The 15,394-nt window shown below is 40.0% G+C and overlaps 1 protein-coding gene across 2 annotated transcripts in view; it reads left to right on the plus strand.

Annotated features, from left to right (window-relative positions):
* The window catches only part of LOC111157649 (synaptonemal complex central element protein 3), a 29,253-nt gene that overhangs the window by 6,533 nt on the left and 7,326 nt on the right, over positions 1 to 15,394 (plus strand). Inside the window, exon 2 of one of the 2 annotated variants that reach the window (XM_022519254.1) lies at positions 4,255 to 4,435. In XM_022519254.1, the coding sequence (XP_022374962.1) occupies positions 4,327 to 4,435 (109 nt within the window). In that variant the 5' untranslated portion in view covers positions 4,255 to 4,326. The remainder of the gene's footprint in view (positions 1 to 4,254; positions 4,436 to 15,394) is intronic. The other variant, XM_022519253.1, reaches the window with a different exon arrangement.

Raw genomic sequence — 15,394 nt, forward strand, 5'->3', positions numbered from 1 at the left:
AGCCAAATTCTTTTAAACATAGAAATGCATAAAATACCAAATAGTCACAGGAATTTTACTTTTTAAAGATCTTTATTTACGTGAGAGAGAGCACAAGTAGAGAGGAGGAGGAGAAGCAGACTCCCTGCTGAGCCTGATGCGGGCTCAATCCCCAGACCCTGGGATCATGACCTGAGCTGAAGGCAGATGTTTAACCGACTGAGCCACCAGGCACCCCAGAAATTCTTTTTTATGCTCTTCAACATGTCCTATCTTAATTCCTTACCTTCTCAGCATTATAAGTTATTCACCCACTAAGGAAACACCTGTTGTATCCCATACAGTTTTTGGAGTCCCTTTCTGTTGCACTCTTTCGGGCTGTCTTCTCAGCTTGTTGAGATGTCATGTCATCAGAGGGCATTAGCTGGGGTCCAGTGACTCTCTGAGAGTCTGGACTTGACTTAGGAGCCCAGACTTGCTTCCCTTCTACCTCTCTGGCCCCTCTTCCTCAGTCTCCGTGGCTGGTTCCTTCACATCTCCCCAAACTTGATGGACCTCTTCTCCGTTTGTATTATCTCCCTTGATCTCACCCAGCCTCATGTCAGATAGCATCTGTATGCTGATGACTTCTAAATTTCTGTCTTTAGCCTACTCTGTCCTGAATTCATTTATGTAGTTGCCTACTCAGCACCCCCACTTGGATGCCTCATAGATATCTTTTTCTTTTTATTATATTCGGTTAGCCACTGTATAATACATAACTAGTTTTTGATATACTGTTCAGTATTCATTAGTTAAGTGTAACACCTAGTGCTCATCACAGCACATGCCCTCCTCAATACCCATCACCCATCTTAACATGTTCAAAACTGAGTTCTTTCTTTCCCACACAACCCAGTGTCTTCTCATTTTCCCTCATCTCAGTTAACGGTATCTCCATTTCTGGTTGTCCAGCCAAAAATCTTCGTGTCGTCTCTAACCCCACATTGACTCAGCAAATCTTGTTGGCCGTGCCCTCAAAATGTACCCTGAATTATCCTCTTTCATATTACTTACATCATTTCTGTGCAAATCCAAGCTGTTATTATCTCTCACCTGCATTATTCTAGTGGGCTTCTAGTCTCCCTGCTTCCACCCCGGTCCGGAGAAGCTGCTCTCAACCTAGTGATTTATTAAAATGTAAATCAGATTATCACCCCCCAGACTCCCATCTCACTCAAAGAAAAATAGTCTCTTTGGTGGCCTCAGGGCCTGCCATACTTCTACTCCCCCACATTTTTACTTCATTTTCTGCTACTCTCCCCTTCCCTCTCTCTATACCAACTATAGCCTTCGTTGCTCTTCCTCCAGCTCATCCAGCTAACTCCAAGCTCAGGGGCTTTGTTCTTACTCTTTCCTCTGCCTGGGATACACTTTTCCCAGATATCTGTATAGCCCATTCTCTCACTTCCTGCAAGTCTCTGGTCAAAATCACTTCAGTGCACACTTACTTATTTATTTCTAAGTTTTTCTTTAAATTCCATTTAGTTAACATATAGTATAATGTTAGTTTCAGATGTGCAATATAGTGATTCAACACTTTTAATCAAGACTCAGTGCTCATAACAAGTGCACTCCTTAATATCACCTATTTAACCCATCCCCCCACCCACCTCCCTTCTGGCAACTGTCAGTTTGTTCTCTAAGAGTCTGTTTCTTGGTTTGCCTCTCTCTTTCTTTTTTCTCCAACTCTTTGCTCCTTTTTTTTTTAAGTTTTTATTTAAATTCTAGTAGTTGACATACAGCATAATGTTAGTTTCAGGTGTATAATGTAGTGATTCAACACTTCCATTCAACACCCTGTGCTCATCACAACAAGCCTGTACACTTATTTAAATTACAGCCACCCCCTTCACACACACTGTTCCACCCTCCGTCTCTGGTTGACTTTTTTTCCTTGGTACCTATCCCCTCCTTATATTTATTTCACTTATTAATCTTGTTCATATTCTCCTCTCACCACTAGAATATAAATTCCATGAAATCAGGAATTTTAACCTGTTTTGTTCACCACTGTATTCTCAGAGTCTAAAATAGTGCTCAATAAATATGTGTTGAATGTGTGGGTAAAAGAACATAACAGGTATCATATAAATTAATGAATTGAGCAAGTGGCTACACAACTTAGATATGAAGTGTGTCATTATCTACTTTGCCTTTGCACAGATTTTGTAACCACCTACATGATAGAATGATTTTATTTCATTTTGAATTTCTTTAGCTCTTTTATAAGAAAACTGTAAATTTTTTTAACTTTACAGAGTTTTATGTTTTTTCATGAATCTTTTCTAATCATGTCTCATGGAAATACACAACTCTTACAGATTTTAATTTGAGATGTCTTAAGGCTTTCTTCAGTTACTTGGTCACAACCCGGAACTGGATGAGAATGGGAGGAGTCAGGAGCTAGGTTATTAAGGATCTTATATATGTAGTAAGAGATTATGTTTTATCCTGAAAGAAAATGCAAGCTATTGAACGGTTGTTAACAGAGTGACATGGTTGGATTTGCATGTTATGTAAGGTCATTCAGGAGGTGAACTGGAAAACGGATTTGACAAGATGAAGCCAGAAGCAGGAAGTTAGGAGTTTATGAAAATTGTCCAAGTGAAAGGTGAAGAGAGCGTGCACCACTAGTTCCAAACTTTGTATTTTTAGCTCCAACCTTTCTCCTGAATTCCAGACCTATATATTCAACTGGCTATTTGAATCTCTACTCACAGGTCTAAAAGGCATCTCTCATTAACATACTCAACATAGAGAATTTGGGGGGCACCTGGCTGGCTCAGTTGGTGGAGCTTGTGACTCTTATTCTCAGGGTTGTGAGTTCAAGCCCCATATTGCGTGGAGATTACTTATATAAATAAAACTTTAAAAAAAATAGAGCATTTCGTTTCCCTTCTAATCAGTTCTCTTAGTCTTCCCCACTTCAGTTAATAACACCACCATGTATTAAGTTGTTCTCATCAAAATTAGGAGTCATTTTCATTTTTCCCTTCCCATCACTTACCCTTGCAAACATAGACATATCAGATCCCTTTCCAAATTCTTTTGGCTCATCTTCTAAAATACAGCCTGAACCCTTCCACTTTTCACCATTGATATCATTACTTACCACCCTAAACCAAAGCTACTTCCACCTCTAGACCATTCTAGTGCTCCCTTAGCTAACTGGTTCCCCCACTGTTACCTCCTCTCAGCCTTCTATAGTATTCCATCTTCCAAATGGCAGCTGAAGTCATTCTCTTAAAGCATAATCTGCTGCTCTCAATTTCCAGTGGCTTTTCCTCATACTCAAAACCAAAATTCTTGCCTACTGAACTGATCTCACCTTATACCACTTTGCTCCTTAACTCCATGCTGTACTTTCTTTCCATGCTTTGAAACACATGAAGACCACTCCCAGCTATTCTTGACCCATTCTCTCTGTCTTCCCTTAGCTCTTTACATGCCAGTTCCTTTTTATGATTCAAGTGTCAGGGGCACCTGGGTGGCTCACTTAGTTGAGCATCTGCCTTCAGTTCAAGTGATGATCTCAGGGTCCTGGAATTGAGCCCCACATTAAGCCCCCTCCTCAGTGGGAAGTCTGCTTGTCCTTCTGCCTCTGCCCCTTTCTCTGCTCATGCTGTCTCTCAAATAAGTAAAATGAAATAAAATCTTTAAAATGCTTACCACTGAAGTGTCAGTTCAAATACTGCTTCATTAGAAAGGACTTGGCTGACTTGACTAGCTAAAGCACCCCTCCCCATGAAAGGTCCTCTTTATTAAACCATGCTGTTTTGTTTTCTTTGTGCAGTGACCACAAACTGAAGGTATCTTTACCATTCTGTTGTTTATTATTTGTGTCTCCCCTTGGAATGGAAGCTCAGTGAGAGCATGGGTTTTATCTGTCTGGACCCACAAATATACCACAGTATCTACACAGCCATAGTAGATGTCTGGCACATAGTAGATGCTCAGTCAATCTATTCAATGGTGGATAAAAGAATGGACCTCAAGTAAAGCTGCAGCCTTAGAGAGAAGGAGGATAAAGTCTTTAAAGAGCTGGGCGAGAATATGAGTTCCACAAAGGTAGCGTTCACTGACTACTCCCAAGCATTGGGCCTTCTTGACCCATAGATGGGTCAATATTCCATGAACAAATAAAATGGGTGAGTTTCAGTGACCCCTTATGTCAGGAAAATAAGACAAGGAGAAATTAAAGATGACCTCAGATTTCTGGTTTGGCCTATCCAGGCGTGAGAAATAGAGCTGGAATCGAAACCCTGACATCTATCTCACTGCATCTTCTTTCTGTGCACCGCCTAGATGGCTGATTCTGACCCTGGAGAAAGAAACTATGACAACATGCTGAAAATGCTGTCAGACCTGAATAAAGACTTGGAAAAGCTACTGGAAGAGATGGAGAAAATCTCAGGTAGGGTGTTTCCCCCCTTATTTCCAGTAGGTCAAATTCTTCCTACACTTCTGAGCTCAAATCAACTCCCTTAACAAGGTCTTCCCTGACCACCTCTCAGCTTCCACGCCATGTAACTACTCTACCACAGAGTTGGACCCTACCACTAAAGATCACCTCGCAATGTTTTCTGATTACTTTATGTGTGTCTGTATCCTATTTCTGTGACTGGACTCTTTGAGGGCAGAAACGGTGATTTCTTTTTTGTAACTGGGCACAGTACCAGACCCAAGCTCAAATACTTAGCAAATGACAAACAATATAACACCTGTGAACAGAATTAGAACTTACTTTCTATGAGTTGTTTAAATACAGAACGCAGAGTAATAGTGCTAAGACGGATGAGGTGCTGAAATGGGAGGTTCACTTAGTTCCGTGGAATAAAGCAGCAGTGGAGTTGAACAAATTTCTCCGTTTTGGGAAAAGAATGTTAGTCTGTTATTCAACATGTTTCCATTAAGTGATAAACAGCCATGGTAGTGATACCATTATAATTACTTTTTCAAAGATTTTAATTTTTTTTATTTTTTTTTTAAAGATTTTATTTATTTGACAGAGAGAGATCACAAGTAGGCAGAGAGGCAGGCAGAGAGAGAGAGGGGAGGAAACAGGCTCCCTGCGGAGCAGAGAGCCCGATGTGGGGCTCGATCCCAGGACCCTGGGATCATGACCTGAACCGAAGGCAGAGGCTTTAACCCACTGAGCCACCCAGGTGCCCCTCAAAGATTTTATTTTTAAGTAATCTTACAACCAATGTGAGGCTTCAACTCGTAACCCCGAGATCAAGTCATATGTTCCACAGACTGAGCCAGCCACCCCCATTATAATTTCTTTATTTCATTCTAATCCAGAATATGTATAATTCTCTAATTTGGAAGCCTAAGTTATATTAAGGAAAATACTAATATAAAACAAATTTTAGAAAGTATGCATACTCTACTCAAATGAGAAACAACCTGTTTTTAAGGACATTATTAGTTTGCAGATAATCTCCATTTATTACAATGGGCTTTAGAAAATTTCTACTTAAAAATGTTTGCATTTTTTGGTCTATGTACTTGAAAGCTTTTTATATTTTTAAACCACCTTTTTAGAAAGTTCTATAATCCAGAGCACCTGGGGGGCTCGGTGGGTTAAGTGGCTGCCTTTGGTTTGGGTCATGATCCGGGGGTCCTGGGATCAAGCCCTGCATCAGACTCCCTGCAATGGGGAGTCTGCTGCTCTGGCTCCCTCTGCCCCTCCCCTGCTTATGCTCTCTCTCTCAAATAAATAAATAAAATCATAAATAAGTAAATAAAGTTGAATAGAGATGCCCCTTCATTAGAATAAGTAGGTAGGGGGCTGGAAACAGACATCAAGATGATTAATTATAATCTAAATATGTAAATTAAAACACATTTCAGTTTTATATTAAAACTATAATCTGGCAGATGCTGATAATGGTATATACCAAGCGCTACGGAGGGAACAAAAAAAGAGAGGCTGACTGGGGAGGCAAGTGAGGCTTTGAACAGAGCACTAGGGAAGGAATCGAGATTGGACAGATGAGTCAGGGGTGTTGGAGGTAGACAGGGCAGGCAACCCTATAGAAGAGATAGCCTAGGCTGTGTGCCAATGAAGGAAAGCCAGGTGTAGTCAAGGAACGAGATTAGTGCATGGGAATCACAAGATCACAGACCGAAGAAAGAAGAGGTTGTAAAGGTAAGAAGGGTCTCAGTGCCAAGCTAAAGAGTTTGACCTTTCTTATTTAGGTAATAGGAAGCCATTTGGGATCTCAAGGAAGAAACTTATGTTTTGGAAAGACATCCCTGGGGGCGCCTGGGTGGTGCAGCTAAAGCTTCTGCCTCTTGGTGTCAGCTCAGGTCTGATCTCGGGCTTGTGAGGTTGAGCCCCATGTTGGTGTCCTCGCTCAGTGAGTCTGCTTGAGTTTCTCGCTCTCCTTCTGCCCCTCCCCCTTGCTCACTCTCTCTCAGATAAATAAATAAATCTTTAAAAAAAAGAAAAGAAAAGAAAGAAAGATACCTCTGGTAACCGAAGAAGAATGGTTTGGAGAAGGAAGACTAGAGGAAAGATCATTCAGGAAGTTTCCAAAACTAAAAGCTAAAATGGGGGCCACCTGGGTGGTTCAGTCAGTCAAGCAACCGACTCTTGATTTTGGCTCAGGTCATGATCTCAGGGTCATGTGAGATCAATCCCCACATCACACGGAACCTGCTTAAGATTCTCTCTCTCTCTCTCTCAAAAATAAATAAAAGCTGAAACAATAGAAAAAATAAAATCAACAAAACTCAGTCACCCAGAATTAACTATTAATGTTGGTGAACCTTATGGCAAGTCTCTGTCTGTGCAAAAATAGAATGATGGATCAATGGATTGATGCATGGAGGAATCTTTTTTTTTTTTAAAGATATGCTTTAATTAAAATAGAATCATACTATATAAGCTACTTTTAAAATAGGGCATTCACCTTAATTTTACTTAAGAATTTAAATTGAAGAGAAACTGAAGAAATTCTTCACTTTTTTTTTAAGTATTTATTTATTGGAGAGAGAGTACAAGCAGGTAGGAGGGGCAGAGGGAGAAACAGGGAGCCCTACACGGAGCTTGATCTCAGGACCCTGGGATCATGACCTGAGCCAAAGGCAGAGGGGCTTTAACCCACTGAGCCATCCAGGCGCCCCGAATTTCTTCATTCTAAACAAATAATTTTTTTTCAATGTAAGCAAATATCTTTATGTCAGAGAAAGATTTCTTAAAAAGTACACAAAACACACTAACAATATAAGGAAAAGATTAGTAATTTAACTACATTAAAAATAAGAACTTTTAAAAAACATGTCCCAATGTATAAGTACATCAAGTCATCACATTGAACACCTTAAATATATACATTTTTTTAGCATTTTAGTATTTTTATTTTCTTTTTTAATTAACATATAATGTACTATTTGCCCCAGGGGTACAGGCCTGTGAATCATCAGGCTTATACATTTCACAGCGCTCACCGTAGCCCACACCCTTCCCAATGTCCACACTCCCACTACCCTCTCCACACACTCCCTCCCCCCAGCAACCCTCATTTTGTTTCTCTTAGGCTTTGTCACCCTCCTGATCCCATCTTTAAACACCATAAAAAATACATTCGCTTCTGTAAGATTGTTCCAAAATTAAGAAGGTTTGTGGGAAAACATTAAGGAAACTCATGTTATTTCTTCAGGTATTTCATTTATCCTTGTTCAGGATCTAATAATACTAATAAGCAACATTTATTCAGTATTTATTAAATGCTAGATGCTGTTCTAAGCACTTTACGTGAAATAGTTCATTTAATCCTCACAACAGTTTTATGAGCTTTAGGGACTCTTACTATCCCTAATTTATGGATGAAGAAAATGAGGCAAAACTGTCATTCATTATATTGTATTCGTTCATTATCAACTACAAATAACATTTATATTAGTAATAATATTTACAACATTTACATTCTGTTCACATAAATCCTACAGTTGTTGAGATTTACACATCCTGTATTCAATAGTTCAAATATTTAAACCTAGAAACTATAGCTATGGATATGTTCCTTGAATTTATAAAGGTGGGGGCACCTGACTGGCTCAGCTGATAGAGTATGTGATTCTTGATCCTGGGGTTGTAGGTTCAAGCCCCATGTTGGGTGTGGGATTACTTAAAAATAAAATTCAAGGGGCACCTGGGTAGCTCAGATGGTTGGGCATCTGCTGTTGGCTCAGGTCATGATTTACAGGTCCTAGGATTGAGCCCCATGTCGGGCTCCCAGCTCACCGGGGAGTCTGCTTCTCCCTCTCACTCTGCCTCTCCCCCTTCATGTGCCCTCTCTATTTCTCTCTCTCTCCCTCTCCCTCTCTCTCTCAAATAAATGAATAAAATCTTAAAAAATTAAAAAATATGTCTACATTTATAACTGGATGGTAATTTGGCTAGGTGATTATTTTCTTTACAACTTAAAAGATGTTTTCAGCATTTAGTGGCTCTGTGTGAGGCCTGCCCATGTGTTTCCTCTTGAAAGTGACTTACTTTTTCTGCCTCTAAGATTCTTTATTCTGGAAGTTCTATACTTCACTAACATGAGATTGGTGTTAATATTCTCTAACACTTTTTGTGGGATACATTAGACCTCTACAGCAGTAGGCTTCTGTTATTATTATTTTTTTTAAAGATTTTTATTTATTTATTTGAGAGAGAGACAGTGAGAGGGAGCATGAGCGAGAAGGTCAGAGAGAGAAGCAGACTCCCCGTGGAGCTGGGAGCCCGATGTGGGACTCGATCCCGCGACTCCGGGATCATGACCTGAGCCGAAGGCAGTCGTCCAACCAACCGAGCCACCCAGGCGTCCCTGTTACTATTTTTTTTAAGAGAGAGAGAGAGAACATGCACACACAAGTGGGGCTAGAGGGCAGAGGAAGAGGGAGAGAGAGAATCGTAAGCAGGCTCCCTTCCCAGTGCAGAGCCGGGTGCAGGGCTCCATTTCACCACCCTGAGAGCATGGCCTGAGCTGAAGCCAGGAGGTGGACACTTAACTGACTGAGCCCGGCGCTCCCTTAGTATTTTTTTAAAAGAAACTTGACAAAGTATACTTTGTATACTATTTCTTTGGTTTACTTCTTCAGAAATTCCAGTTATCCATTGTACATCTCGTTTTGTGTTAATCTTCTTTATCATCTCTATAATCTCTCTTATTACTTTGTTATTTTCCATTTTATTTTCTGTTGGTTCCTTGAGACTGTTCCTCTAGTCCCTGATGGTGCTGTTGTAGAAAAAATGGCTCATTTTCAATCTCAGATGTAGAAAATTGGTTTTATCAGACCCTCAATTCATGATACATTGTGATAATTGGCCCACGAAGGACCCCTCTAGTTTATTTTTTATTGCCTTATTCCCATAGCCATTCTCTTTCCTCTCTCCCATAGACGTATATGTTGTGTGTTGTGTTCTTATGAAATATATGTTGCTACTTTATAAATTTATTTTAAATTTCTGTAAATAGGGCGCCTGGGTGGCTCAGTGGGTTAAGCCGCTGCCTTCGGCTCAGGTCATGATCTCAGGTTCCTGGGATCGAGTCCCGCATCGGGCTCTCTGCTCGGCGGGGAGCCTGCTTCCCTCCTTCTCTCTCTGCCTGCCTCTCTGTCTGCTTGTGATCTCTCTCTGTCAAATAAATAAATAAAATCTTAAAAAAAAAAAAAATAAATAAAAAATAAAATAAATAAATAAATAAATAAATAAATTTCTGTAAATAGTATTGTGTTATATGTCTCATGCTGTTTGTTTGGGGTTTTTTCATTCAGAACTATGTATGTCAGCTCTTTCCAAGATGCTATGTATACATCCAATCTATTGCTATTAAATGCTGAAAAGTTTGCATATGCAGTAGTGTACATCGTTCATAGCCAGGATTGCCTAAGCCACATGGGTGGATAGCATGGAAGGTAAAGCTCACCCCCGTGGATGAAGACAAATTCTCAGAGAAGGGCATTTGGGCCAGGAAAGCATCTCAATATGTATTTATTTCTCCATATGTGAGCCTAATTGGGTTTCTGGGCTCTTTCCTTCTGCCTTCCCTAATATTCTTATTACTGTTTTATTAAACCTTTACATGGAATGCTTTGTTCATTCACTTTTATTCCTTTTTAAGTCATGAAAACATTTGGGGCTGTGGATTTATCTCTAGATATTTTTGTACAACCCATAAGGATTGATAAATTGTGTTCTTGTTTTTTATTTTTAAGTCACCTTTATTTAGGTATAACTTACAAACAATAAAATAAACATATTTTAAGTATGCAATTTGCTGAGTTTTGCCAAATGTATACACCAGTGTAATCAACACAACTATCAAAATACAAAATATTTCTATCACTCTAAAACTTTTTCTTCTGCTCCTCCCCAGTTAATTCCCACTCCTCCTTCCCCAGCACCAGGCAACCACTGATATAATCGCCTAGAGCTTCATATAAATGGACTCACGCAGTATATATTCTTGTGTTAGGCCTCTTTTGCTCAGTGGGTCCAGTCAGCTTAATAGCATCAGTGTAATGGACCAGCTTGATGTCCTGGGGAAGAGAACAGCATTAAAAGTCCCTGCCCATTGGGACGCCTGGGTGGCTCAGTTGGTTGAGCAGCTGCCTTCAGCTCGGGTCATGATCCCAGTGTCCTGGGATCGAGTCCCACATCGGGCTCCTTGCTCGGCGGGGAGCCTGCTTCTCCCTCTGCCTCTGCCTGCCATTCTGTCTGCCTGTGCTCACTCTCTCTCCCTCTCTCTCTCTCTCTCTGACAAATAAATAAATAAAATCTTTAAAAAAAAAAGAAAAGTCCCTGCCCACTACATTATGGCATCAAGCCGGAGAGTTGGTACACCTGAGTTAGGGTAGTGAAGATGTGTTGTTGACCTTGTCCGCAGAAAACAAACTGCTTCTGGCGGTCTTTACTGATAAGTACAGAGAAGAAGCATTCACCAGATCAAAAGCTGTGTATCAGATATCAGGGGATGCATTAGTTTGCTCAGGCAACAAAACCTCATCTAGAAAGCAGCTGAAGTAGACCCACCATCTGACTGAGTGTACAGTAATCCACCCTTGTTCTCTAAGGTCTGTCTTCTATACAGGCCAAATCAGCAAATTGAATGGGAATGTGGAGAGATTCACCCCTGCATTTTTCAAATCCTTACTGGTGGCACCAATCTCTACCATCTGGCCAGGAATGCAGTGTTGCTTTTGCTTTCCGGCTTTCATAGGTGGAGGCAGTTCTAGTGGTTTCCACTTGGCCTTCCTACCATAATAGCCCTCACTCCATGGATCAGGGAATAAATGTAGGGATTCTCCCAGTTGCCGAGTGATCTATTTCAATTAGGCGTATTGGAAATGGGAAAATTTTTACAAAGTGTGTTCAGAGACCCATTGAGCCCACTGTAAGACAGACCCAAGCTAGAACTCCATTGACAACATGACCTCCTTAAGCCCCTCTTCTGAGTGGTAGATCACTGTACTGACTGGTAGTGAGATATTCTGGGTCTCCAGGAATCAGTATCAATTCAGAGCCAGCGTCTAGTAATCCCCAAAAGGTCTGATTATTTCCCTTTTCCCAGTGTACAGCCCTGTAGCAGTATTGTTATGAGGTCCCTATTCCTAAAGCTGATGGTCACGGAAGGAAGAAAAATAACTAAAAAGTAATTACTTTGGAGGCGCCTGGGTGGCTCAGTGGGTTAAGCCTCTGCCTTCGGCTCAGATCATGATCTCAGGGTCCTGGGATCGAGCCCCGCATCGGGCTCAGCAGGGAGCCGCTTCCCCCTCTCTCGCTGCCTGCCTCTCTGCCTACTTGTGATCTCTGTATGTCAAATAAATAAAATCTTTGGAAAAAAAATAAATTTCAACTACTGAAGAATAAACTACAAGTGAAAGTGGTAGAGAATAAATCTCAGTCAGTCATTTGGGGTCAGATCATGAAAGACTTTGTGTACCACACTAAGCAGTCATTCTTTAGTCGACAGGGGAACACTGGAGAAAGCTAAGCAGGGGAGTGACATAAAGAGATACATGTTTTTGAGAGACTATATAGCAGTGTGCAGGAGACTGGGAGCTACTTCAGCAATGACCTCACAGATAAATATTACCAAATACAGTGTTGGTGGTATAGCCATGAGCATAGCTGCCTTCCAGATATGTGAAATGATCAGCCACTGTGAGTGAAAGTCCACAGAAACAAGAGCCAACGTGTTTAGATCTGCGCGGTCTGTCGACGGCGTCAGACGCAGAATATAATATAGCTACGTATAAAAGGGCTGAAGAGGTAACAGATGCGAGTACTACGGTGAGCATGAAAGAAATTCAAGAATAGACAGATTGAAAAAACAAATGGAGCCTCTCAAAAGGAAAATAAAATTGTAAGATAAAAAAGAAATCAACAAGAGTTGAAGAGATAATCAATTGGAGAATAATGCATCAAAAAGGGATAAAGAAAGTAAAAGTATGAAGAGATGAAGAGACTTATGATATAGCTGAAGAAGGTCTAACATACATCTACCTGAAATCTTGGGGAAAAAAGACATTAGAGACAATGGAACAATAACAATAGTTAATAATATAAGGTCTTTGAATTTTCCAGAATGGATGAATAATGAAATCACAGATCCAAGAAACAAAACACATCGGAAACAAAATAAAGTGACATCTATATCTAGACACATAATTGCAAAACTTCAAAACACCAAAAACAAAGAGAAAAACTACAAGAAAACAGAGAGAAAGAAAATGAAAAGGAGTGACAACTGGAGTGGAATTTTCATTAATAATTATGAAAACCACAAGTTAGTGGAATAATATCTAAATGTCATAAAAACACTATTGACCCAGAATTATGCATGTAGCAATATTATCTTTCAATAATGAGGGGGAAATAGGGCTACTACTGTAGTCAAGTTGGAGGCTGGCAACCACATTTACGGAGAGCATCTAAAGCATACATTATTGGAAATAATAAAGCTTAGCAAGGTAGCTGCAGATAAGATCAGTATACAAAAGTTAATTGCATTTTTACATACCAAAAACAAAGAATGAGAGCATTTTTTAAAAAGATTTTATTTATTTATTTGACAGACAGAGATCACAAGTAGGCAGAGAGAGGGGGAAGAAGGCTCCCCGCTGAGCAGGGAGCCCAACTCGGAGCTCAATCCCAGGACCCTGAGATCATGACCTGAGCCAAAGGCAGACGCTCAACCCACTGAGCCACCCAGGCGCCCCACATTTTTTTAAAGGAATTTATAACAGTAACACACACACAAACACAGGCATGTGCACACACACACATCTATGAATTCCCCTGGAAGAAATTTAACAAGGAATGTACAAGGCCTATATGCAGAAAATGATCAAACTTGACTAACAGATACTGAAGATCAAATAAATGGAGCTTTAGCAACATTCGTGAGCAGAAAGATTTAAAGCAATCAATGTGTCTGTTCTCCCCAGATTTCATCCTAGACTTTAAAGTAGTTTTAGTGAAAATCCTTCTAGGGTTTTTCATGGAACTTGACAAGTTTATTCTAAAACATTTATGAGAGACTTACAAGCCAAAAATAGCTAAGATATTTCTGAGGAAGAGAAGGATGGGATTTATCCTACCATTAGCAAGATTTATTATAAAAGTATATAGTTAAGGGGCCCCTGGGTGGCTCAGTCGGTTAGCCATCTGCCTTTGGCTCAGATCATCATGATCTCAGAGTCATGGGATCAAGCCCCGAGTCGGGCTCCCCACTCAGCGGGAAGTCTGCTTCTTCCTCTCCCCTTCTTTGTGGTCGCTCGCTCGCTCTCTGTCAGTCTCAAATAAATAAATAAAATCTTTAAAAATTTATATTTTATACACACACACACACACACACACACACACGTATGTATTAAAACTGTATAGTTAAGACAGTGTCATTTGACTTAGGAATAGACGAGTTGAGTAACAGAAGACAACAGAGAGCCCAGAAACAGACACACACACACACACTCACACATACACACAGACGTACACACACATAACACACATACATACACAAATTCACACACACAAGAATTGTATTTATTTTATTTTATTTATTTGACAGAGTGCAAGCTGCAGAGGGAGAGGGAGAAGCAGACTCCCTGCTGAGCAAAGAGCCCGATGTGGGACTCGATCTCATGACCTGAGCCGAAGGCAGATGCTTAACCAACTGAGCCGCCCAGGTGCCCAAGAATTTTTATATATAACAGAGGTGAAATGGCAGATCAGTGGAGGAAAAGAAGGAACTATTTAATAATTAAGCTGGGGGAATTGGTTATCCATAAAGAATAAAAATTTTAAAAAGGATCCCTACCCACATATATACATAATAGCTTCAGCATGATGAGAACTTAAGTGTCAAAAATAAGTATAAAACTTGGGAAGAAAATAGGGGAGAGTATCTTTTGACTTGGGAGTGGGGTAGAATTTCCTAAACAAGAGGCAAAATGCTAAACACAGAATAAAAGATTGATAAATTGAGCTATATTAACATTAAGAACTTCATCCAAAGGTAATTTAAATGTCACTTTCTCAATGAAGTGTTTCCTGAGTGCCTTTCTTGAAATTACAAATCATTTTTTCCTACCACTCTCAACCCTCCTTCAGTGATTCATGTTTCTTCTTAGTATTTATTTCCTTCTTAACATACTATATGTTTACTTAGTGTTGTTTATTATGTAACGAACATGAGGACAAGACTTTTGACATTTCTTCTCCTTGGTCTGTCCCCAGAACTCAAACAGGTGCTGACCCATACCAGGTGTTTAATAGATATTTTTTAAATGAATGAATGTTTCTTAGCTCCCTAACTTTTTAATGCATTTTTAAAAATATTTTATTTATTTATTTCTCAGAGAGAGAGCCAGAACACAGGCAGGGTAACGACAGGCAGAGGGAGAAGCAGGCTCCCCATTGAGCAAGGAGCCCAGTGGGGACTCAATCCCAGGATCCTGGGATCATGACCTGAGCCAAAAGCAGATACTTAACTGACTGAGCCACCCAGGCACCCCAACTTTTTATGCATTTTAAGAAAGCTTGTGTCTTAAGCTTCTTGACATCTTCCTTGCTAACAGTGAAGTAGGTATTGGAATGTGATTGTTTCCCTTGGTACCTCCTTGCATGGCACAGGGAGGAAAAAAATTTTTTTCAGTTCGTGATTGATAGTCATCCCCTCTCTATCATAGTGGGTCCTTCATTTGTTGTTTTCTAATGATTCTGGTTGATTTGTTTTTCTTAATGGTTCTCTGGCAGGGAGTTTGGCTTACTTCGAAGTTCACGATGTGTCATCACTGATCCATACAACAATCTTCACTTATTTCTTTTTACGTTCTTTTATTTCCATTTCTTTTTTTTTTTTTTTTTTTT

Source organism: Enhydra lutris, unplaced genomic scaffold (assembly GCF_002288905.1).
Source record: "Enhydra lutris kenyoni isolate GAN:26980312 unplaced genomic scaffold, ASM228890v2 scaffoldscaffold55, whole genome shotgun sequence".
Classification (NCBI taxonomy): Eukaryota; Metazoa; Chordata; class Mammalia; order Carnivora; family Mustelidae; genus Enhydra; species Enhydra lutris.